General features: G+C 42.2%; 1 protein-coding gene across 1 annotated transcript in view; it reads right to left on the bottom strand.

Annotated features, from left to right (window-relative positions):
- Positions 1-1,121: 1,121 nt before the first annotated feature.
- Positions 1,122-25,369, bottom strand: part of LOC121558723 (transmembrane protein FAM155A) — a 52,600-nt gene continuing 28,352 nt past the window's right edge. Inside the window, exons 2-3 of the mRNA XM_041872119.2 lie at positions 3,439-3,610; positions 1,122-2,208 (exon numbers count right to left, since the gene is read on the bottom strand). Coding sequence (XP_041728053.2) covers positions 1,880-2,208; positions 3,439-3,610 — 501 coding nt within the window. The 3' untranslated portion in view covers positions 1,122-1,879. The remainder of the gene's footprint in view (positions 2,209-3,438; positions 3,611-25,369) is intronic.

Raw genomic sequence — 25,369 nt, 5'->3', positions numbered from 1 at the left:
TGAGCTCTGGGGTGAAGTTTTCCCTAGGTAAAGATCTAGGATCAGTTTTTCCCCCAATTCTAACACCTAACCATTAGTGGGTAAAATGCTAAACTGCCCAAGATCAGCATCTTGGGACAATTTCACCCTACTCCTCATGTCTGCATGCCCGAATATGGTTGACTTCAGAGTAATTCCGGCAGTACTGATTATATGTACGCGTAGAAGAACAAATGTGCCATCATATGCACTACTCAGTTGAACAGGAATGATAAGACAGGGATGTAAGGAGCCTATCAGATTTCTTCCCCTATGTGCCGTATCAATGAGTACCGGTTAGCAGCAGTCACACCAACGGAAGGAAATACAGTATGTAGAGACAGCCCTTGAGACCTCCTTCCCCTCACACAAACACCTACTAGCTAAGGCCTTAGCTCTGTGTAAAGATACAAGGTGATTATCTTGGTCACGATGATATTAAGGTCAAATAGAGACAAAGAGGAGAGGGTATGTATGATCCGACCTGGGTTCAAATTGTGTCCGCTTTCTGTCAAATGTGTTGAGCATTTCATTGAGCCTGTCTGGAGATGCCAGATGGGCAGGGTTTTCAGTTATACTTTTGGGACTATCACATTGGTTACATTGCGCCAGGCAAGCTCAATCGAGTGCAGCTAAAGTATTTCAAAGAGAACGAATACTATTTGTTGATCTTTTCAATGCTGCTCAACTAGCACTTTCACATAGAAAAATGACTCAGTAGGAGATGTATTTTGTTTCGATTTGTTCCTGTGTCTCACCTTGTGACACCTCTCCCACTGTGTGAAGAGAATTGGCTGTAATGTACTGGTATGATGTACCAGAGCCTTATATTGAGAAATATATGAGTCAAATATAAAAGCCAAACATACAGTTCTGGGATGTACTGCTTTAGAAAAACAGAGTCTATCTAAGCCAACAGGTCACTTGATTTGAGGTAAATTGAGGTTCGCTGATCCGACGTCCCCTTTGGGCCCATCACATACAAACACATGGACACAGGATAATGAGAGAGAAACTTATTGGCTCAAATAACATGAACTCTGAGGTACACTGAAGCCCATTGGTGGGATAGTTTTGAATCCAAGTGACAAGACCTCCTGCTACCCTATTCACACTACTGAGCCAAGCTAAGACAAGCTGAGCTGAGCTGTACTGTACTGCACTGGCCCAGTTACACATTCAGCATATTTGCTGGAACCATGCAACCGTGTAAATAAAATAATCCAAGCGAGCACAATACGGTTCAGGTCGGCAAAATTGTGTGAAAAGGTATTCTACACCTGCTCTTCACTGGCTCTGTATTAGAGTCATATGTACTGCCATGAGAGAACCCTGTTATGACTGATCTCTTCAATGTCTCCACCACTCTGTGTGTGAGTGTTTGAGTCAAGAGTGTTGTTACCATATCCAGTCTGGCACCTCAAAAGCAGCTAAATGTTACTGGTGAAGAGAGGGGTGGATAGAAACACACAGGTTGGTGATAACTTTTTCAAAATTCTCTGCCTCTTATATGTTCTAAGACAACCCATTTACATTCCAACAAACTCCACAAAAAAGTGAACAAGGAGGAGAGAGGAAACGATATAGTACATTCTGATGAAACAAGAGACTGAAACGGTGAACTCAGGTTTAGATTGACACGGTAATATGATGTTGATCCTTTGGTCTGAGGTGTGTTAGCCCCTCCCACGTCATCACCGCTCTCACTTCCTGTGACCCAATGAGGCTTCGACAGCACATACCAGTGACCTTCCAGGGTTGTCACTGAACGGAGACACAGCAGTCAGAACTGGTCAGAACCGGTTTTGCAACTCACTCATTCCCAGATAAAACCCAGAGTTTTCTTACAAATTTGTTCCCATCATTCCTCGCTGGGGGAGCTTTCCTCCAGGGGGAAAATGGCCGCCACGCCGACGACCCCAGTGGAATTGTGGGAGGTGGTGGTGATGGTGACTACGGTGTGCAGGAGAACGAAGACCAGCAGGCATAGCTTCAGCCGGCCGCTGCTGCTGCACAGTCTGGTGGGTGTGGCGGCCGAGGTGACTGATGTCGACACCCCCTCTTGGTGATGGCAGGAGGGAGTTGGAGTCCTTTTCAGTGTCCCACGGGAACGGTTGTCCGGTTTAGAGTCCCAACGGACGTCGCAGCACTCTGCCTGGCTGTTAGGCTGCCCATGGCTCCCTAGTAGCCCTGTGAGGGACGAAGAGAGTAGTGGGTAAACACTGATATAAGCCATAGATGCTCATGTCTCTGTGCATCCCTATCATGTATCCATGTGTGTTTGTATCATCCTGTGTCTGATGATGATGACAAACCCAATTTCCCCAATACCAATAAACTGTGTTCATTCATTCAGATGACCCACAATAAGCTAAATAAATGACCCAGCCTAGTTCCAGCCTTACTTGCAGTGTGGTAATGCAGTGTTTTGTTGAAGTTTATCACAAAAGACAGATTACCATGTGCATAAGAACATAAATACCAGTCAGTATGCACATTTAAACCAGTCTTCATATGATTCAACTATCAGTATCATTATGTCATATGTTATATCATAACCTAACAATAATGACCTTTTACTGAACTCAAAATGAAAAAAATACGCAAGTGACATTTTGTAACGACCCCATACTGCAGCACGGTAAATATAATCTACACCACTGATGTCACGCCTTGTGTAATCTCTCTTCAAAGCAACTGCCAGTGCACACTAAAGGAAGACATCAAATGAGCAGGAGAAAATGAGGGATCTCAAAAGGCAAAGCCTAACATTTAATCGCTGACGCACAAGTAATAAAAAAATATCAAAGGCTGTTCTAATTACAGTATTGAAAACCTTCGAACTTTGGGGGCTGGGGGAGGAAAATGACATGTTTTCAGAGCACCCCACTGAGATCAAATCAGGACAGGGCAGGTCATGTTATGCTGGTTCTGTTTTGATCACTGTGAACTCGGGAATATTAAAATACTACCGTGGAGTTGTACCCCATCACAGTCACTGCCTCAGAAATACACTTTACACTGAGAGGGAAGTGTCATTGATTTGACTAACACTGCCTTATATGGCCACTAGATGTTGCCAGGGACAAGTTCTATAATTAATTATTGGCTAGGGTACCAGAGTTCAAAACCAAACAACTTTATCGATACCACTGAAGAGCTATTATACAAGGCATCATCAGGGGCACAAGAGCACAATTACATATATTCTGCAATATACAATTCCATCTAAATTCCTGTCAGTGGACATAGGAATGCAAATACATTCCCAAGCCCATCTATCCTAGATCCATGGTGCTTCTCAGCTAAACACAGCATAGCCCTAGAGTGGATATCGCCCACCCGTATAAGATGTGGCTACAAATCACATTGATTGATTGATTGACTGACTGATTGATCAGTCCATACCACCACACCCACCTGTACATATGAAGCTGGGGCTTCCTCCGTGGATGAGATCATCATTGTCTGGCAGTATGAATGGACACCTCTGCTGAACCTCCAGGCAGAACTGGAGACACGGTACAGTCCTCCCACAATGCCTCTGTGTGGTGGGGAAATACTGTGCACACAGCCACGGTTTGTAGGCAACCTGAGAGGTAGAAGATAGAGCATGTTAGTTAAACCAAATGAAACCCATATGTAAATTCAAACAATTTAAAGGGGAAGTTCAGTTTTAACACATCATAAATAAGCAAACTATTACTTTGACATCAAGACTAAGCTATGTCTATTCAATAACAAAGGTCTCAGTGGTCTTCTGTATGGCTCTGAATGTTAGTAAATAACATCTATCCTGTCTTCATAACGAGAGATTTTTCAGTACACATATTTCCAGAAAAAACTACAGGCATTTTTCAGAAACAGAGATTCAACCATTTCTCACAGATCTTGCAGACTAAAGTCCCATTCGATGTGATTCAGCCTTATACGTTGATATGTGTGAGCGATACATGACTGTATAAAAGACAACCAGATGCCAATCATCATTTGTCAACATAATCCACCCATGACGTGACTAAATCATATTTGTTGTAATTAGGATTGCTTTGATTTAATTAAAGTATCTCGAGGAGAACTAGGTGAGCTATTTTGGTAAATACAGAGGCAATGTTCCTCTCAAACAGTGGTGTAAAGTACTTAAGTAAAAATACTTTAAAGTACTACTTAAGTAGTTTGTTTGGGTATCTGTACTTTACTTTACTATTTATATTTTTGACAACTTTTACTTTAACTTCACTACATTCCTAAAGTAAATTATGTACTTTTACTCCTTACATTTTCCCTGACACCCAAAAAGTACTCCCAATTCACACACTTATCAATAGAACATCCCTGGTCATCCCTACTGCCTCTAATCTGGCGGACTCACTAAACACAAATGCTTTGTTTTTAAATGATGTCTGTGTGTTGGAGTGTGACCCTGGCTATCTAAATAAATGTAAAAAATATATAAGGAATTTAACATTATTTTTACTTTTACTTTTGATACTTAAGTATATTTTAGCAACTACATTTACTTTTGATACTTAAGTATATTTAAAACCAAATACTTTTAGTATTTTACTGGGTGACTTTCACTTTTACTTGAGTCATTTTCTATTAAGGTATCTTTACTTTTACTCAAGTATGAGATTTGAGTACTTTTTCCACCACTGCTCTCATACTACTTGTCCTTATGTCCTTCCTCTTATGCTGCTGCCATACTTACCTGGTACCTAAAGGTATATGAAAACAACATGAAAACAATAGCAGAAGGTAAAGATTCCAGTAACTTTCCCACATTTTCCCAGTTTTCCCGTAATCCTGGTTGGAAGATGATTGGTATTAGGAGGGAATAAGCAGGAAGTAGCCTATGGCAATCCTCCAACTGGGACTTCTGGAAAAAACTGGGACATTTTTGGAAAGTTACTTGAATTTTGCAACCCAAGGAAGGTAGGCTAGATGGGGTTGCTGCCATATTACTTTCAAATGTCCAATTATACAGTATCAGAACCTAAGGAAGACAATTATTTTGAATTCAATGATTCTACTAATTACTGTTCAGTACATTGTATTTGGAATCACCTGGGCCTGTATTCATAAAGCTTTCAGTTCTTCAGCACTCCTGCTCTTGCTGCTATGACCTATATACAACCAGTAGAGGGGGCTGTCTCTTCCTAATTGATCATCAGGATAAGGTTATCTGATACCAGCCAAGCCCCATAACGTATGACATTTACCATAGTACGTGCATACATTTACATATTGGTTGGCCCAGCGGGAATCAAACCCATGACCCTGGCGTTACAAGCATCATTCACTACCAACTGAGCCAAACAGGACAATGGACTCTTCCCTTAAACAAATCAATGGCCCCCATCCCCAAGTGCACGCTTTCTCCCAGTAGACGACACTACCTTTACACAAAAACGCATAATGTTCCTAACAGGGATTGACTGGTAAAAAAAATATCAAATCACATACACATATTTAGCGGATGTTATTGCCGGTGTAGTTGAAATGTTTGTGTTCCTAGCTCCAACATTGCTGTAGTATCCAACAATTTACAACAATACACACACATCTAAAAGTAAAAAGAATGGACTTAAGAAATATACAAATATAAGGACGGCATTGACTAAAAATACAGTCGAATAAAGTATATACATATAAAATGAGTAAAGCAGTATGTAAACATTATTAAAGTGACTAGTGTTCCATTATTAAAGTGACTACTGTTCCATTATTAAAGTGACCAGTGATTCCATGTCTATGTACATAGGGCAGCAGCCTCTAAGGTTGAGTAACCGGGTGGTAGCCAGCTAGTGATGGCTATTTAACAGTCTGATGGCCTTGAGATAGAAGCTGTTTTTCAGTCTCCCAGTCCCAGCTTTGATGCACCTGTACTGACCTCGCCTTCTGGATGATAGCGGGGTGAACAAGCCATGGCTCGGGTGGTTGATGTCATTGATTATCTTTTTGGCTTCCTGTGACATCGGGTGCTGTAGGTGTCCTGGAGGGCAGGCAGTGTGCCCCCGATGATGCGTTGGGCAGACCGTACCTCTGGAGAGCCCTGCGGTTGCGGGGGGAGCAGTTGCCGTACCAGGAGGTGATACAGCCCAAAAGGTTGATCTCAATTGTGCATCTGTAAAAGTTTGTGAGGGTCTTAGGGGCTAACACAAATGTATTCCGCCTTCTGAGGTTGAAGAGGCGCTGTTGCGCCTTCTTCACCACACTGTCTGTGTGGGTGGACCATTTCAGATTGTCAGTGATGTGTACGCCGAGGAACTTGAAGCTTTTCACCTTCTCCACTGCGGTCCCGTCGATGTGGATAGGGGTTCCCTCTGCTGTCTCCTGAAGTCACGATCAGCTCCTTCGTTTAGTTGATGTTGAGGAGAGGTTATTTTCCTGGCACCACTCCGCCAGGGCCCTTACCTCCTCCCTGTAGGCTGTCTCGTCATTGTTGGTAATCAGACTGTTTAGTTAGTGGTTCAGTGGATCAGTCTATCTAAGCCCACACAATAGTGAAGGTCAGGGGATCAAAGCTGGCAAAGCTTCCTAGGAGTTGTAGTGTAAATTAGTCTTTGAGCATGCTAAACAGTGATGATAATAATGATATCGACCCGAACGGCCCGTGTCATTGGCTGAGAGCCAAGGTCAGAATTTAAGTGCCCCTATTTCCAATGGCTTCAGCATGGCCATGTTCCATTCAGAGGAGAATCAATAAAGAGTGAAAAAGGCAAGTGATTAACAACTGGTGACATGATATTAGTCATGTTCAGGAGTGTGCAAAAACACTAAATGTTGCAGATTGAAATGTCACGAACACAGCAGACATTATTCCTTACCCTACATATACTGTATGAGAGGCATGTCTGTTCTCATAATGTATTTCTAATTGAACGTTACACAACATTGTGCCGTGCTGAATGCGGCCCTGGAGTGACCTGAACACAACTCTAACTCGTAAAAGAGATAAAGAATCCTTTACAAGAGAAGAAAACATAATCACCACTCATTCTCCATTTGTGACGCAAACCGCACAGCATTCTTTTACATGACCAAACACAGGTGTGTTTGAGCAAAAACTGCATTTGAATGAGACGCACATGCACGCAGGCACGGACCCACCCACCCACGCACGCGCACACACACGCGCGCACACACACACACACACACATATATACACACACACTCACTCACTCTGTTCACACACCCTCATCAGTTCACACACACCCTCAGGACCACGGTTAGATAAAGCTATGTCTGTATTAACTGTGAATAAATATACATCAGCTTTGCAAAGGACATCACTTTTTTCAGTACCATGGACAGCATCTATCAGGTTACATTAGACTCCCCACCAGACTGACTGTAAATCGGCACTGTCCATTTCAGCACCATGGACAGCTTCGCCAGGCCTCCCCAAAACTGGTTGTAGAGCTCATAGAGATAGTATCTGTGACATTAGGGCATCTGTGACATCATGGGCAGCGCCATTGAGGCCATCTTCATTTTAAGGTAGTCCATTTATTTCTTATTTTGTGGTTGAAAAAAGCGTAAAGCTAATATTGGTGATTCACAGCCACCTACAGTGATGGAGTCCTGAACCAAATCTTGTGTGTCATTCAATTATTGTGGCCATTTGATGGTGGTCCACTGTAGCCCATTAGGTAGAGCATGTCGCTTGCAATGCCAGGATAGTGGGTTTGATTCCTGGGACCACCAATACGTAAAATGTATTTGACTGTAAGTCGCTTTAGATAAAAGTGTCTGCTAAATGCCATATATCATATATTATTATATTATGACGGTAATATAGCTTAAAGCCATACGCTTTAGTCACGCAGCCGCCATTTTGAAACGAAGCGAGGCTGAGGTGGGAAATCCCTAGGGGGAACCCTGGAAGTCAAAACAACAATGGCGTGACTTCTCGGTTTTCAAATTTGAAGTTTGAAGTTTTAATGTCACGTGCACCTAGTTTAAAACTGTTACCGGCTATAACATCGACTTATATCGATAAATGGGCAGATGAAAACGTCAGACTGCCCAAGGAAGTCCAACTAAAAGGTTACAGTAACTGGATCGGGGGTTACATTTGCGATGTACAAGGTCAGATAATGTATATACGTGCTTTTCGCAGCCAGTTTGTTGCTAGCGCGGTAGCTAGCTATCTATAGCTAAAGTAACATCGTTGACAATATTACTGAATGCTTTCAGCTATTGCTACATTCAACCTTTGTAGCTAAGTAGTTCCCTGTTGTTGTTGTGGCTGTGCTTGTCATCTTGACTCGTCCAATGGTTTCACAGTCAGGAGGAGTGAGGCAGGCAGGTGTAGTGTGAGGGCAAGGTCATTTCGCTGAATGCGAAAGGAATGAGACTGTGCATAATTGAGATAGTTTGCTGGTCAGTTAGGTAAGTGGGGGTGTCAATTGAGTATGGCAATTTCTATGTGCAAATTAGGCAAGTGTGGTGGTATGCATTCTAGTCATGCGCTGGGATGCCATGAGCTGCGGAATCCACAAATAGAAGGTACTGCATGTGTGTAAAACATACCCAATTCCCATTTTCATTTGAATCTAGAATAATGCAATATTAAAATAATCAATAGCCACTCTGCCATACTCAAAATGTAGCTGACATGACACCACCTTTATATTCAGCTTGTTTCATTTCGCAACATGATTTCAAATCTGCTTGCTAAACATGCTGCTGAAATGGAAATGGTTTATGGAGCTTCAATTAGATTTAATAGACCCAAATTGAAAATAAATAAACTTTTTTTATTTTTTTACCTATCACTACTGAAAACCCGATATCTATGCAATAATCAAACCTCTAAGTTTTGTTTTCAATTTCAGGTAAGTAGCCTTTTTTGCATTGTTCTGCTTTTGGTTTCTGCTTTGTTATAGCTTAAGTTAATGCATTATGGAATTATATGGACAATCCATATCATTATCTGTTCTTCTTTTGTGTCCCTTATGGTATATTAAATAAATATTAGGTTGACTTGTCTTGTCTAACTCAATTCTATTTTTATTTTGTTTCCAGGTGGAGTTCTCCCCTGAAAGTCCATTCATCATGGAGACTAAATGGAACTACAAAGCTGGCCAGGAACGGTGCAACCATGCCATCGGTTTACTGTACACCGTAGCTCATTACATTAAAATGGGCTACACAGAGCGTGATCACACAGTCGTCCAGAACAGCTGGTGCTCTCATGCATGGTTCAGTGTTGCTTGCATCAAGCGGCTTAAAGGCTGGGTTTCCCCTTCCTCAGTTTGCAAGACCTGGCACATCCGACAAGCGTCAGAGCCAGTGGAGTAGGATTCAATCTTAGTCCTGTATTGACCCTTTGCCTGTTTGATGACTCGTCAGTGGTTGTAGCGGGATTTCTTATAAGCATTGGGATTAGTGTCCTGTTCTTGAAAGCGGCAGCTTCTGGTTGGGATATGTATGTACGGTCACTGTGGGGATGTTGTTGTCGGTGCACTTATTAATGAGCCGGTGACTGATGTGGTATACTCCTCAATGCCATCAGATGAATAAAAATATAAATGCAACCTGCAACAATTTCAAAGGTTTTACTGAGTTACAGTTCACATAAGGAAATCAGTCAATTGAAATGAATTCATTAGGCCCTAATCTATGGATTTTGATGACTGGGAATACAGATATGCATCTGTTGGTCACAGATACCTTAAAAATTGGTAGTGTGGTCAGAAAACCAATAATTATCTGGAGTGACCACAATTTGCCTCATGCAGCGCGACACATCTCCTTCGCATAGAGTTGATCAGGCTCTTGATTGTGGCCTGTGGAATGTTGTCCCACTCTTTAATAGCTGTGTGAAAAGCCTGACACACCCACTAACTCAAAGGCTCCTCTCCGCCTCCACCACTCTCCAGATTTATAAACAAAAATGTCGGTCGGAACTGGTACCAGAACACAGGTCCCCTAAAAAGGGGACTATACATCAAAGAGGTTAAAATCCTTCTTTAACCTGTCTCCTCCCATTCATATACACTGATTGAAGTGGATTTAACAAGTGACATCAATAAGGGATCATAGCTTTTACCTGAATTCACCTTGCAAAAGTATTCATCCCCCTTGGTGTTTTTCCTATTTTGTAGCATTACACCCTCTAATATAAATGGATTGTCATTTGGATTTCATGTAATGGACATACACAAAATTGTCCAAATTGGTGAAGTGAAATGAAAAAAATAACTTGTTTCAAAAAATTCTAAAAAATAAATAACGGAAAAGGGTGCGTGCATACGTATTCATCCCCTTTGCTATGAAGCTCCGAAATAAGATCTGGTGCAACCAATTACCTTCAGAAGTCACATAATTAGTTAAGTAAAGTCCACCTGTGTACAATCTAATGTCACATGATCTCAGTATATATACGCCTGTTCTGAAAGGTCTGCACACACCACTAAGCAAGGGGCACCACCAAACAAGCGGCACCATGAAGACCATGGAGCTCTCCAAAGAGGTCAGGGACAAAGTTGTGGAGAAATATAGATCAGGGTTGGGTTATAAAAATATCTAAAACTTTGAACATCCCACAGAGCACCATTAAATCCATTATAAAAAAATTGAAAGAATATGGCACCACAACAAACCTGCCAAGAGAGGGCCGCCACCGAAACTCACGGACCAGGCAAGGAGGGCATTACTCAGAGAGGCAACAAAGAAAGATAACCCTGAAGGAGCTGCAAAGCTCCACAGCGGAGATTGGAGTATCTGTCCATAGGACCACTTTAAGCCGTAAACTCCACAGAGCTGGGCTTTATGGAAGAGTGGCCAGAAAAAAGCCATTGCTTAAAGAAAAAAATAAGCAAACACGTTTCGCGTTCGCCAAAGGCATGTGGGAGACTCCCAAAACATATGGAAGAAGGTACTCTGGTCAGATGAGACTAAAATTTAGCTTTTTGGCCATTAAGGAAAACACTATGTCTGGTGCAAACCCACCTCTCATCACTCCGAGAACACCATCCCCACAGTGAAGCATGGTGGTGGCAGCATCATGCTGTGGGGATGTTCTTCATCAGCAGGGACTGGAAACTGGTCAGAATTGAAGGAATGATGGATGGCGCTAAATACAGGGAAATTCTTGAGGGAAACCTGCTTCTGTCTTCCAGAGATTTGAGACTGGGACGGAGGTTCACCTTCCAGCTGGACAATGACCCTAAGCATACTGCTAAGCAATACTCAAGTGGTTTAAGGGAAAACATTTAAATGTCTTGGAATGACCTAGTCAAAGCCGGACCTCAATCCAATTGAGAATCTGTGGTATGACTTAAAGATTGCTGTACACCAGCGGAACCCATCCAACTTAAAGGAGCTGGAGCAGTTTTGCCTTGAAGAATGGGCAACAATCCCAGTGGCTAGATGTGCCAAGCTTATAGAGACATACCCCAAGAGACTTGCAGCTGTAATTGTTGCAAAAGGTAGCTCTACAAAGTATTGACTTTGGGGGGGGTGAATAGTTATGCACGCTCAAGTTTTCAGTTTTTTTGTCTTATTTCTTGTTTGTTTCACAATAAAAAATATTTTGCACCTTCAAAGTGGTAGGCATGTGGTGTAAATCAAATGATACAAACCCCCAAAAAATCCATTTTAATTCCAGGCTGTAAGGCAACAAAATAGGAAAAATGCCAAGTGGAGTGAATACTTTCGCAAGCCACTGTATGTCATGGAAGGAGCAGGTTTTCTTAATGTTTTGTATACTCTGTGTATAGACACACAACACAACATGTGGTTGTAAAGGCGTATTTAACTCAAACTCTCTCACAGGCAACACATTGTGTTTGATAAAGCAGTTTGATCAATGAAGAACACACACATATGCAAACACTATACACAATAGTAGAGACACAAGTGTATTTGGATATGACAATTTTTTTTTCCTACTCAGCACATATGCATTTAGATTATAAAGAAAAACCTGGATGACTCTCTCTCTCTCTGCCTCTCACTCTGCCTCTCTCTCCCTCTTTCTCTCACTCCTCTCCATCTCACGCATGCCTTTCTCTCCTTTTTCGCCTGGAACTAACGTATCCCTGAGATCCTAAAGCATGTAACGTTGCTCTCCCTTCCCTCCTCTCCTCTTCTGTTCTGTTTCTTCTCTGCCCAGGGAAAGAGAGGAAATGTGCACACCACATCAGGGAAGGAATTGAGAGTTGCACACTGTACACCTTCTATTGTGTGAATGCCATGAATACTAGAATACCCTATACAAGATGTCAACGTAACATGTTGGTTCTCATCTTTCTGACAAAAAGTGTCTGAACAGAGGACAATTACTACACAACAGAGTCTGACTTTATTTAACCTAGGTAATTATGATTAGCTAGGCTAGGCTATGCAAGGCTGAGCTATGCACTATAGACCTATATGTAAGAACATGTTGATGTAAAATCCTACAAAAATTGGTAAAACAAGCTAGAGAATACAGGCAGCGAAGAATCAATAAGGAGATTAGATGACCCAATAACACAGAGGTATCGCATTAGTTTGATGTGGCACCAACGCTGCCATTTCCTAAATAATACTAATGCAAAGTGAACCTGTTGCAAGGCACTGGATAATGCTATGCTCAACAGTGGAATGAAGTTTAGCTCTGGGTAGGTTGGCTGAGTTGGTGCTCACAGTTCAGCAAGGATTGAGCTAGTTTTGTAGAAATTGGGCTCAAATCTGATGCCTGATGAATAAAGAATGAGTCAAAAGCTGTGATCTGCTATACTGTATATCATTGCCATTCCCCATCCTAACATCACAGAAACATGCAATCCCAAATTAACCGCCCATATCCCTATATTCCCCTTACCACGTACAGTTGAAGTCGGAAGTTTATACACTTACGTTGAAGTCATTAAAACTTGTTTTTCAACCATTCCACACATTTCTTGTTCTTCTTGAATGGGCCAACATTCACCCAACTTACTGTGGGAAAGCTTGTGAAGGCTACCCGAACGCTTTGACCCAAGTTAAACAATTTAAAGGCAATGCTACCAAATACTAATTGTGTGTATGTAAACATCTGACCCACTGGGAATGTGATGAAATAAATAAAAGCTGAAATAAATCATTCTCTCCTACTATTATTCTGACATTTCACATTCTTAAAATAAAGTGGTGATCCTAACTGACCTAAGACAGGGAATTTTTACTAGGATGAAATGTCAGGAATTGTGAAAAACTGAGTTTAAATGTATTTGGCTAAGGTGTATGTAAACTTCCGACTTCAACTGTATGCGATCTGTGAGGACTGGATAGCAATATGGTGGAAGGTCTACACCTGTTGTATTCGCCACATGTGACAAATAAAATTTGATTTGAAAATATACATAACCTATCAGATCGCAAGGTGGAGCTACTTTCATATTGCCTATACCCACACAATCCTCAAATGTACACAACTGCCTAGGAGCTAGGGGCTGATTTGGGATTGGGCAGAAGGGTAGTGGGTGGGGTCATGCCTTGGCAGCATAGCACGTTTGTTTGTAATTATCTCTCCATCAAGCTGAGGCATGTACTTCGGGTGGCAAGTCCATTTATCCCCAAATGAGGCACAACTGAATCAGATGCGCTTCACTTCAGTCTGAGGCTGTGAGTGGTGTAGCAAAACAAAGCGTATCCCCCTGATATGGGGGAGCCAGCCAAAATTCCCTGCCACCGCTGCTAGGGCCTTAAATCTGTTGGCTCTTTGAGGTAATGCCACCCGCCACAAACAAAAAAAGCTTAAAATACAAATCACATTGTCTGTGATTGTCAGAATGATTTTCATTAAGGCGCAGAGTCATGAAGTGCCTCTCTCCTCTCTGTTGGCTTGACCTGTCCTTGTGCACATCCTGCCCTGCTCATGCTCCCCTCCCCCTCTCCTCAGTCTACACATCCTGGAAGCCCCGCTGGAGCTTTCACTGGGGAAAGATATGGTGCATCACAAATGACACACTATTCTCTACAGATGTGGGATCTTAATGTGATCACTCTTTTGTTGCTGAGAATTTGTAGTGCATTCAATGTTTAAAAGGCTTCTAAAGATTGTAATTTCCACTTTAAAAATGTCAGACTTGATTTGCCCCTACCTAAATAATATCAACCCCTACAAAAAATGTTCATTAATTATCATCCACATAATAATTCACATTTCCTGTTGCTGCAGTATTCGTTTCCTGCTGTAGCAAACTGGTTCAAATTAAGATCCTACATCTGTATATAATGCACAGGGCCCTGATCAAAAGTAGTGCACTACATAGGGAATAAGTGCAATTTGGGACGCAGACCAGTTACAGAAAATCATACATGCTTTCGAACAATATATAATCTCCCCTGTCAATTGACCATGTGAACCAATTCCTTTAACCAAGTCCTCTGAATGAGGTATAAATTAATTACATGATGAATAGGCTTATAGTACCTTCAGAAAGTATTCATACCCCTTGACTTAACTTCCACATTTTGTTGTGTTAGCAGCCTGAATTCAATATGGATGAAATAATTGTTTTTACTCACACATCTACACACAATACCCCATATTGACAGAAATAAAATGTGTTTTTAGAATTTTTTGCAAATGTATTGAAAATGAAATAGCAGGAATTTCTCATTTACATACTGTAAGTATTCACACTCTTGAGTCAATACTTTGTAGAAGCACTTTGGGCAGCGATCAGCTGTGAGTCTTTCTGGATAAGTCTCTAAGAGCTTTCCACACCTGGATTGTGCAACATTTGCCCATTATTATTTTCAAAAATTCTAAGCTGATCATTGCTAGACAACCATTTTCAGGTCTTGCCACCAGCTTTTTCAAGTAGATTGAAGTCAAAACAGTAAATCGGCCAAAGGAATTATTCACTTTCTTCATGGTAGTCAATTCCAGTGTAGATGTGGCCTTGTGTTTTAGGTTATTGTCTTGCTGAGGTGAATTCATCTCCCAGTGTCTCGGTGGAAAGCACACTGAAACAGGTTTTCCTCTAGGATTTTGCTTGTGCATTCCATTTCTTTTATCCTGAAAAACTCCCCAGTCTTTCACAATTACAAGCATACATAACATGATGCAGCCCACCACTAATGCTTGAAAATAGAGAGTTGTACTCAGTAATGTGTTGTATTGTATTTGCCCCAAACATAACACTTTGTATTCAGGACAAAAAGTTAATTGCTTGGCCACATTTCTGGTTGTATACTTTAGTGCCTTGTTGCAAACAGGAGGCATGTTTTTAGAATATTTGTATTATGTACAGGCCCTTCTTTTTTCCACTCTGTCAATTAGGTTAGAATTGTGGAATAACTACAACGTTGTTCGTGATCCATCCTCAGTTAACTCCTATCTCATCCATTAAACTATGCCCAACTGTTTTAAAGTCACCATTGGCCTTATGGTGAAATCTGATCGGTTTCCTTCCTCCCGGCATTTTAGTTAGGAAGGGACACCTGTATCTTTGGTAGTAACTGGGTGTATTGATGCACCATCCAAAGTGTAATTAATAACCTCACCATGCTCAAAGGGATATTCAATGTCTGCTTTTTATTACCCATCTCCGAATAGGTTCCTTCTTTGTGAGACATTGGAAAACCACCTGGTCTTTGTGGTTGAACCTGTGTTTCCGAAATGCACTGCTCGATTGAGGGACCTTACAGATAATTGTATGTGTGGGGGTACAGAGATGAGGTAGTCATTCAAAAATCATGTTAAACCACTATTATTGCACACAGAGTTCATGCAACTTATTATGCTGACTTGTTAAGCAATTTTTACTCCTGAACTTATTTAGCTTGCCATAACAAAGGGGGTTGAATACTTATTGACTCAAGACATTTGAGCTTCTAATTTTTATTAATTTGTAACATTTCAAAAAACATAATTCCACTTTGACATTATGGGCTATTGTGTGTAGGCCAAGTGTCAAACAATCTCAATTCAATCCATTTTAAATTCAGGCAGTAACACAACAAAATGTGGAAAAAAAAGTCAAGAGGTTTGAATACTTTCTGAAGTCACACAGACACAGCTTGGATGCACACACACACACACACACACACACACACACACACACACACACAAATACACACACATACACACAACACACACACACACACACACAAATAACACTGCGTCACCTACAAAGACAAACATGTATTGTTGTTGTTTTCTATTGAAAAAGCCAAGGCAATAGAGAAAACAACAACAATACATGTTTGTCTTTGTAGGTGAGCAGTGTGTGTGTGTGTGTTGTGTGTGTGTGTGTGTGTGTGTTTTGTATGTGTGTGTGTGTGTGTGTGTGTGTGTGTGTGTGTGTGTGTGCTGTGTGTGTGTGTGTGTGTGTGTGTGTGTGTGTGTGTGTGTGTGTGTGTGTGTGTGTGTGTGTGTGTGTGTGTGTGTGTGTGTGTGTGCATTCAAGCTGTGTCTGTATGACTGACTGTGTGTTGTGTCTGTGCGAGGAAAGAGAAACGTGTCGAGGGGAATTGAGTTATGTGTATGACTGCAGGAAGCAGGCCTCTCAGACAGATTAGATCAGTCAGTGTAAATGTGCTGGCTTGCGCTCTCATTACAGGAGCGCACACACACACACACACACACACACAAACACACACACACACACACACACACACACACATACCAGGCCAAACACATTGCAGACATTACATTGCATCAACCATTGGTTGTGTCACATCAACATCTGCGCAGTTGGGCATCAGATTGCTATATGTCACACCAGCCTTCGCTATGGCTCCCCTCCTGTCCAGCTCAGGCGTTCGGCGTCGCCAGCCTTCTAGCGGCTGCCAAACCTACTTCTGGCAAACGCCCTTCACTCATCAACCCCAGACTTGTCTCGTCATCATTACACACACCTGGTTCCAGTCCCCACTCTATCTCTCTACTATTTCCTGTGTACTTTATATTTTGCACTTTGGGTTCGCCCTGTGTCTTTTTGTTTATGAAGATATATTTTGAGAACAACAGCGTTTGGGTTTTGTCCCTCTTTGATCTATGTTGCTTAAATAAATTCAGTAGTTCTATCACTGCGACTGCCTCCTGCCTTCTCCTCTCTACACCAGTGACACTATATCATATGATGTTAAACACATATAGGCATTGTAAGATCTGGCAGGCGTCTGCAATGTAGTCAGCCTGGAACTTGGCCTTCATAACTAATTTCAGCATTACATCCTGAATTGAGAGAAAATGTACACCCCTGCAACCATGCACATCTGTGGAGAGATGAATCTACTAGAATACTGAGGTAATAATGCCAGCAAATCGTATTGTTATTTTACTCTAGTCTCTCTGATTGCTGCCGTTTGAACAGGTCTCTCTTGTAATAAAATGTAGGTTTAATCTCAATGGGATCCACCTGTATAAATGATAAATAAATCAAAATGAAAAACAGTACATTGAACAGAGCATCATCAGCTGAGCAAGTGCTGCTCTTCTCTGGAAAAGACAACCTGACATTCCTCCTCCTCCCCCTCTCTTCCATAAAGAAATGGGAAATCCCTATTTTTTCCTTTATCTCCTTTTAAAATCCCTCTCTTCCAAACAAAACACAGGTCTCCATCAGTGCACACGGCCAATAGAGTTAGGTCCTTTTCCTACAGAGAACCACACTTCAAAGGAAGCCCGCTGCCTTTGAGTGACAGCTCCTAGATCTGAGGTGCCTTGACTGCCACCGTCTCTTCAAAAGCAACCTCTCGTTCCCATTCTGTTTAACACACTCATTCAGGCTCCGGCTCCTTTTAACATACCTGTCGTCTGCCTGACTGATGGAGAAGAAATGAAGGAAGAGTAATTGTAGCAGTCAGTGAAAAACGAGTGCAGGGAACACTGTAAAATTCAGTTGTTTGAATACACCAAAAGGCACATTCTGTATATCAGGTGGGTGTGATTACAACCATGTAAAAACATAATTTTCTTTGTCGCAAAAAAATAACATCCTTCTGCAACCAGTATACAACCTGACCATGTGCACAATAGACATCAACAAGATGTCATTGCAACCACTTTTGCTCCATGGGTTACATTTTTGTTTTTGTTATTGCTTTGGTGCTATTTTCACAAGTATGTGGAGAATTTAGAAAGTCTGGTAACACAGCCGGTCTTACATTCAAAACCTTTCATTGTGCATTCATTTTGTCTGGAGACATCTTTCGCCACACAACCATTGATCCAAAATATAAGTTTACTGTGAAATATAATGATAACATTGATTTAATCACCAAAACACAACATAATGATATCTTCTCAATTTAGTTGTTTTAACAACCAGTTAAACCAATAGCAAGTGCTGAAAGTATGCTACAGTACTATAAATTACAGTACATTACACTGTTTCACATTAGGCTATTCACTTGCACTACCCATCAAAATTGACAGAAATTCTAATTTTCCATATTTTGTGTGGTCATTGGTGTGATCATTGAAGACCTCTTCCACAATCATGTATTGTTTTTTACAGTATTGTATTGTACTTATGTATTGTAATGGTCCTTTGTGGCTCAGTTGTTAAATACATGGCACTACCAACACCATGGATGTGGGTTCGATTCCCACTAGGGTGAAAATGTATGGACTTACTGTTGTCACTTTGGATAAAAGCATTTGCTATGTAAATGGAATTTATTACAGCACTCTATTGGCCAATGGAGTTTTAGTAAAGCAGCAACTTTCATTTTGGATACATGCTTACTGTAAGTCAGTGGTTCCCAACCTTTTTTGGTTACTGTACCACCAACTAAGTACCGAGTGACTTCTCACAAGGTGGAGTGTGGGTGAAGGGCCACCCGGTCTAAGTGGGGGTGAAGGGCCACCCCGTCTACGACCAGGTGCAAGGGGTATAGGGTGAAGTTGCCTTTAGATGCTAATCTTGGGTCAGTTTTGTATTTTTCACATGAATGGTTACGATTAGGATTGGGGAATGGGAACTGATCCTAGATCTGACTTCAGCAGTGCCAAAAGTGTTAACATCACAACAACCCCAGAGTGGTGCTCAGAGCTGAGGGAGACAGCCAGGAGGTCAAGCCCCTGCTTTAGATCACAAGACTGTCATGTCACCAGTCATCTGTTGACTTTTCAGATTTGTTCATAAAACCCATTCACCAGCCAGAGAGCATCTCAATTGCAGAGCAGAGAGAGAGAGTGTGTGTTTAATTTCTATTTTTGAGCTGTGTGAGCTATTATCTCCATAGAAACTGTTGAAAAGTCAAACAGTGCCATGTCAAATACAGTATATAACAGCTTGATTATGTCAACAAGATTCTATGTTCTCAGGTAGGCAATGACACTCAGTGTTGCAAGTACAGGTAGCTGGCTGGTAAGATCAATGAATAATTTCCCTTAGCACACTTCTCTGTTGCCACCCTATATGCAGTAGTAAAATGTGTCTCAGCATTTCTCCAAAGAGGCAGAATTCACCACGCTAAGACTAGCAGCCTTCCTGCCATTCCCTTTTACCTCCGTTTCCCACTCGGCATCTCCTCACAGACTACAGACATGTCACGACCATGCACAATGACTCTCTCAGCACTTACGGTAAATGGGCAATCTGGGAATCAAACAACAACAAAGTGCACCACCCGCCACTTTTTTTGGTAAACAGATTGCCCCTTTACGCTTTCAAACAGCCCCGACATCGCTCATGTCATTCATCTCATGTCTGCTTTGAGAGATGACATCCTGAGTGAGCTTGCTATTCATCCACCGGAGCGCTGCAATTAATCGGTCAGCCATTCAATCCAGAGCCCAAAATTCTTGGTCTTTGCCATAATTACATAATTACAATTCTTTGTCTATTGCCATACAATGTTCCTCAACTAGTCATTCAAAACAGCACCATTTCTTAAACTTCTGCAACGCTTTTCCTCTCATCCTGAACTCCAGTCCAGACTAACAAACATGCCGTTTATTACCTCCAGTCTATAATGATAGCATAGCTGCATCCCAAAATGGCACCATATTCCCTATGGTGCACCACCCTATGGGCCCTGGTCAAAAATAGTCACTATATAGGGAATTGGGTGCCATTTGAGATCCAGCCTATGACTCGGAGGATAGTAGAGATTCCTCCCACGAAGAAAAAGTACCTCACCAGTGGGAATCAATGAGAAGCTGGTTTTGGGCACCTATGAACGGTGGGTGAGTGGTGAATAGTCTAATTCAGTTGCTATATCAGATATGAACATAATACATTGGTATTATAATGCAGTCCTTTTCGATGTTTAATTTATTTTCTATTCTATTCTGTGTCTGAGCATTTTACAGCTATCAATGAAGTGCAGAAGATGTCCAACCTGATGCGTAAAGGTAGATAGCTTTCTGTGAGCATGAGCGAGGCCACTGTCCAATATAATGTAGCCTTCAATACGAAGGACACTTTGAGGCTACTTTAGAGCTGGACGAGGTATTGTACCTGTGGCATCCGACCAGTGCCAGTAGGCACTTAATTCAACTGGCCGGTGTGTTTATTTCTTTTGAGGGCAGGACAATAGTGATATTGGTCAAATGTATATGCTTTCGTTGTACGGATTCGTTTACACTTCAACGATATTCGGACAAGATGTGTCTTCAACTACCGGAGGTGGTCAGAAAGATCTCATCACAATCAGATCAAAATGAGTCTTTTGATTGCCTACTCCTGTCGACAAATGTGGGCACAATCAGAATGTGGACAAGATCAGAACAACGGACACATGTTCGAACCAGGTATAAACGGTGCTCTAGACATGGCCAACACAAACACTCTCTGCCTGTCAGCAAGGCTAATGAGAGGGGACATCGAGCACAAGAGCAGACTGTTTGTACTACTATACTGGCTCAGAAGGCAGAGGAGACCCGTGTTTGAAACCCAGTCGCTCACCTTGGTGCCGTGACCCTTATGGGTCTTTGCAAAGGAGGTCAAAGGGAGGTCAAAGGGAGATAAAGTATAAGAGAGGTTGAACCACGCTCACTTGATGAGTAAACTTTCTTGAGACCTGAAGACTTGCGAACACCCCGAGCTAATGTCTAGGCTTTAGCTCAGTGGGCTAAAACGGTTTGCTGTGTTTGAACCAGTCAGTAACATATGAATGTGTGTGTCTTTGTGGGGTTGCGTTCGAGCTTTCAACGGGGCATGGGGACGCCCCAGTGAGTGAGCGACAGTCGAGGCCTCCCCGTTGGGTCTCTGTAGAGAGCCTGCACCTGACCAGCATCACAAAGCAAACACAGCAGCAACCCCCGGGTCCTACACACACACACACACACCATGTACCTAGACAGCCAGCCCTGCACTCTGCAGAGTAGAGAGGCTAATGTCACCAGATATCTAAATGCTAAAGGGGTACAAGCTACTGACCGATGAAACACTTCAAATACAGGGGCGTAAATGGTAATAGCCACAATTCGTATCTATGCGATTCTTATTATTCAACCCTCTTATTGTAACTAGCACTGATTATGACTCCAAATATAAAAGTGCTGGAATGCGTGAAAAAAAGAAAAATGGGGATTGTAAAATACAGATGGGTTGCTTACCTTACAATACCTTACAGTAAACATCTGAACACAAAACCATTTTGTTTACTGCTGGACTGTATAATTTGACTTCCCTGTACTCCCTCCATTCCCATTGATCCATATAGAAGCAGGATTGAATTGTGTTTGTGTTGTGCAAGGTTGTTCATTGCAGCACTGGGTTTAGCTTCGGATGCTCCATTAAAATTCTGGTCACAGTTGTTCATTCATAAAAGCCTGCCATGGAGTTCTAGGCTGCCAGGCTCGCTGTGTGGGTCAAAGCCTTGCCAAGGTCAATGTCCTCAAGCACTGCAGAGAGGCAACACAGCGGGGTCATGAGTGGGGGTGTGTGAGAAACGCTCGCACACACACACACCCAAGCATGCATGCACATACACGCACACACATGTATGAATGCATGAGTGGGATGTGTGAGACACATGCACACACACACAGATACACACACAAACACATGGAGGGATGCACTCGATTGAGGGAATGTCAGTTGTAAAGCTCCTCTAATGCTGTAGCAGCATAAACAGATGAACATAAACAAATATCATAAGCAGATGATCATACATTATCAAAAGTCAGTGTGTGTCACACAGGCTTCTATTGCCACAGACTGTGAGATGGAGAGGAAATGGTGCTGTGAGCGAGGCTACGTGAGTAGCGTCCCCTCTGTGCTAGGCTAATTCACCCTTCCATTGCACAATGGTAAGAGCCCTTAATGACAGTAATCTTCGCCTCCCCTACCGGCCGATCGGTCGATCAGCTGAACCAAACCGCAGGGATTACGGCCGAAAGGTCCCGCTGGGCTGATAAGACCAACAATGGATAAGAAAGACTCACACCTCTTTTCTTTTCCACTTTGAGGTGAAAACCTACTATTAGCACTACTCTTAGCAAGAACTCCTGGCTCGGGTGTGGAGGTCTCATATACAGTAAACATACACATGCCCAAGTACTGATCCTAGATTAGCACTCCTATTCTGACACGCTTTGTGCATACAGGTCTTGATCCTTCACATTAAATACAAAGAGCTATAGGGAAAAAAGACCCTAGACAACTATTTGACAGAATACACACAGGACACCAGCTACAGCTGAGTAATATACACATACACACTGTTTTCACACTGCAGACAGAGAAGTTAGATGTAAAGGTCGAGAGGGATTCTGTAAACACCTTTGATTGTGAAGCAGAGGTCCGAGGAGTCATTGGAAAGTCTGATTTCAAAGCGTTGGGGGTTCATCACATGGTCCTTCTCCACTGTTTGATGCTCTGCGTTAGGCCACAATGATCAAAAGTACTGCAGGTGCTTCATGTCAATCTCAGAGATGGACTCAAAGTAGGCCTTAATAAAAGTATGTTTTAAGAGTAGGTCTTAGTACAGCAGTTTTAAGACCATGACCAACTATTCTCAATAAGAGTTATTTTGGCCCCATTAGCTGACAAACCCCATCTATACAAACAAACGTTAAATGTTGTTGTGTGACATTTGCATGGCAGTCTATGGTGATTTACAGGATGAATCCTGGTCTTGATGTTACAGTTTAACACTACCATTCAACCTCATAAGGCTATACTGTACAATAAATACCAAACAGTGCGCTTGAATTAGTCCAATGACAATGAACTGTGTGCTGTTACTTAGACTCATTCCCATGACTTAACTACAAGCGCATACAGTAGAACATTTACATGTAAGGGAATATTCCTTTGGACCAGTGGCGACCTTACATGCGTCCTCCCTAAGACTTTAGGCTGCAATAGCCTTCACAGGAAGTATCCTATCAATCCTCCTGATATCACTTCCTTCTTTATTTCCTGTCCCGGCACCTCATGTGATAGGTTGCCTATAACAGAGAGTAACATCCAAATGGTTGACAATAGAAACATAACACCGAGGAAAAACAGACTTACTGTACTCCACATGATAGGCTGTGTCCCAAATGGCACCCTTTTTCCGTTAGGTAACACTTTATTTGGATAGTCCATATGTAGATGCGCTACATAATATCTACGGACTATCAGTAACATTTCAACTAACTATCTAATAACACTAATCCTAGCCCTAGCCCTAACCCTTATCCTAACCCTAAATGTAACCCATACCCTAGTCCTAACCCTAACCTTAACCCTTATCTTAACCCTTATTCTAAACCTAACCCTAACCGTAACCTTAGCAAGCAGTTGCTTATCAACAGATAGTATGAAAATCCAGACTTTCCAAATAAAGTATGACCTCCCTTTATAGTGCACTACTTTTGACCAGGGTCCAGGTTGTCTCCTGAGTGGCGCAGTGGTCTAAGGCACTGCATCGCAGTGCTAACTGTGCCACTAGAGATCCTGGTTCGAATCCAGGCTCTGTCGCAGCCGCCGCGACCGGGAGACTCATGGGCGGCGCAATTGGCCCAGCGTCTGTCCAGGGTAGGGGAGGGAATGGCCGGCAGGGGATGTAGCTCAGTTGATAGAGCATGGTGTTTGCAACGCCAGGGTTGTGGGTTCGATTCCCACGGGGGGCCAGTATAAAAAAAAAAAATGTATTCACTAACTGTAAGTCGCTCTGGATAAGAGCGTCTGCTAAATGACTAAAAAATGTTTAAAAAAATAAAATAATGTCCATGTAGACTATGAAAGAAAAGAGGAAATAGTGTGCCATTTGGGATTCTACCATCGGAAATAATTAAGAATGACTTTCCACTCACCTATACTGAACAAAAATATAAAAGCAACACTTTTACAATGTTTTATTGAGTTACAGTTCATATAAGGAAAGAAGTAAATTGAAATAAATTCATTAGGCCCTAATCTATGGATTTCACATGACTGGGCAGGGGTGCAGCCATGGGTGGGCTTTGGAGGGCATAAGCCCAACCACTTGGCAGCCAGGCCCACCCACTGGGGAGCCAGGCCCAGCCAATCAGAATGATTTTTTCCCCACAAAAGGGCTTTATTGCAGACAGAAATACTCCTCAGCACCTCCCCTCAGATGATCCCGCAAGTGAAGAAGCAGTATGTGGATGTCCTGGGCTGGCGTGGTTACACGTGGTCTGCGGTTGTGAGCCCGGTTGGACGTACTGCCAAATACTCTAAAACGTAATTGGAGGCAGCTTATGGTAGAGAAATTAACATTAAATTATCTGGCAACAGCTCTGGTGGACATTCCTGCAGTCAGCATGCCAATTGCACACTCCCTCAAAAGATTTTAGAGTGGCTTTTTATTGTCCCCAGCACAAGGTGCACCTGTGTAATGATCATGCTGTTTAACCAGCTTCTTGATATGCCACACCTGTCAGGTGGATGGATTATCTTGGCAAAGGAGAAATGCTCACTAACAGGGATTTAAACAAATGTGTGCACAAAATAAGCTTTTTTTGCTTATGGAACAACTCTGGGATTTTTTATTTCAACTCTGGGATTTTCTATTTCAGCTCATGAAACATGGGAACAACACTTTACATGTTGCGTTTATATTTTTGTTCAGTTTAAATCCATTCCTGGACTCACTACAGTTCAGTTAAAAACTGTTCATATATATAGCTGATAGTCAGATTGCACACAGCTTCACAGTACTCAGTACAATAGTGTATCTTCTACAGATGCAGAATTGAGAGCATCCTGTAGGGCTGTATCACAGCCTGGTGCGGCAAATGCACCGTCGCAACCGCAGGGCTCTCCAGAGGGTGGTGCGGTCAGTCCAACGCACGCCACACTGCCTGCACTCCAGGACATCTACACCTGGTTTCAAAGGAAGGCCAAGATGAGTATCAAGGACCTCAGCCACCCGAGCCACGGCCTGTTCACCCCGCTACCATCTAGAAGGCGGAGACAGTACAGGTGCATCAAAACTGGGACAGAGAGAC

The sequence above is a fragment of the Coregonus clupeaformis genome, unplaced genomic scaffold, assembly GCF_020615455.1.
Source record: "Coregonus clupeaformis isolate EN_2021a unplaced genomic scaffold, ASM2061545v1 scaf0330, whole genome shotgun sequence".
Taxonomy (NCBI): Eukaryota; Metazoa; Chordata; class Actinopteri; order Salmoniformes; family Salmonidae; genus Coregonus; species Coregonus clupeaformis.
This window is presented reverse-complemented; position numbering and strand designations above follow the sequence as displayed.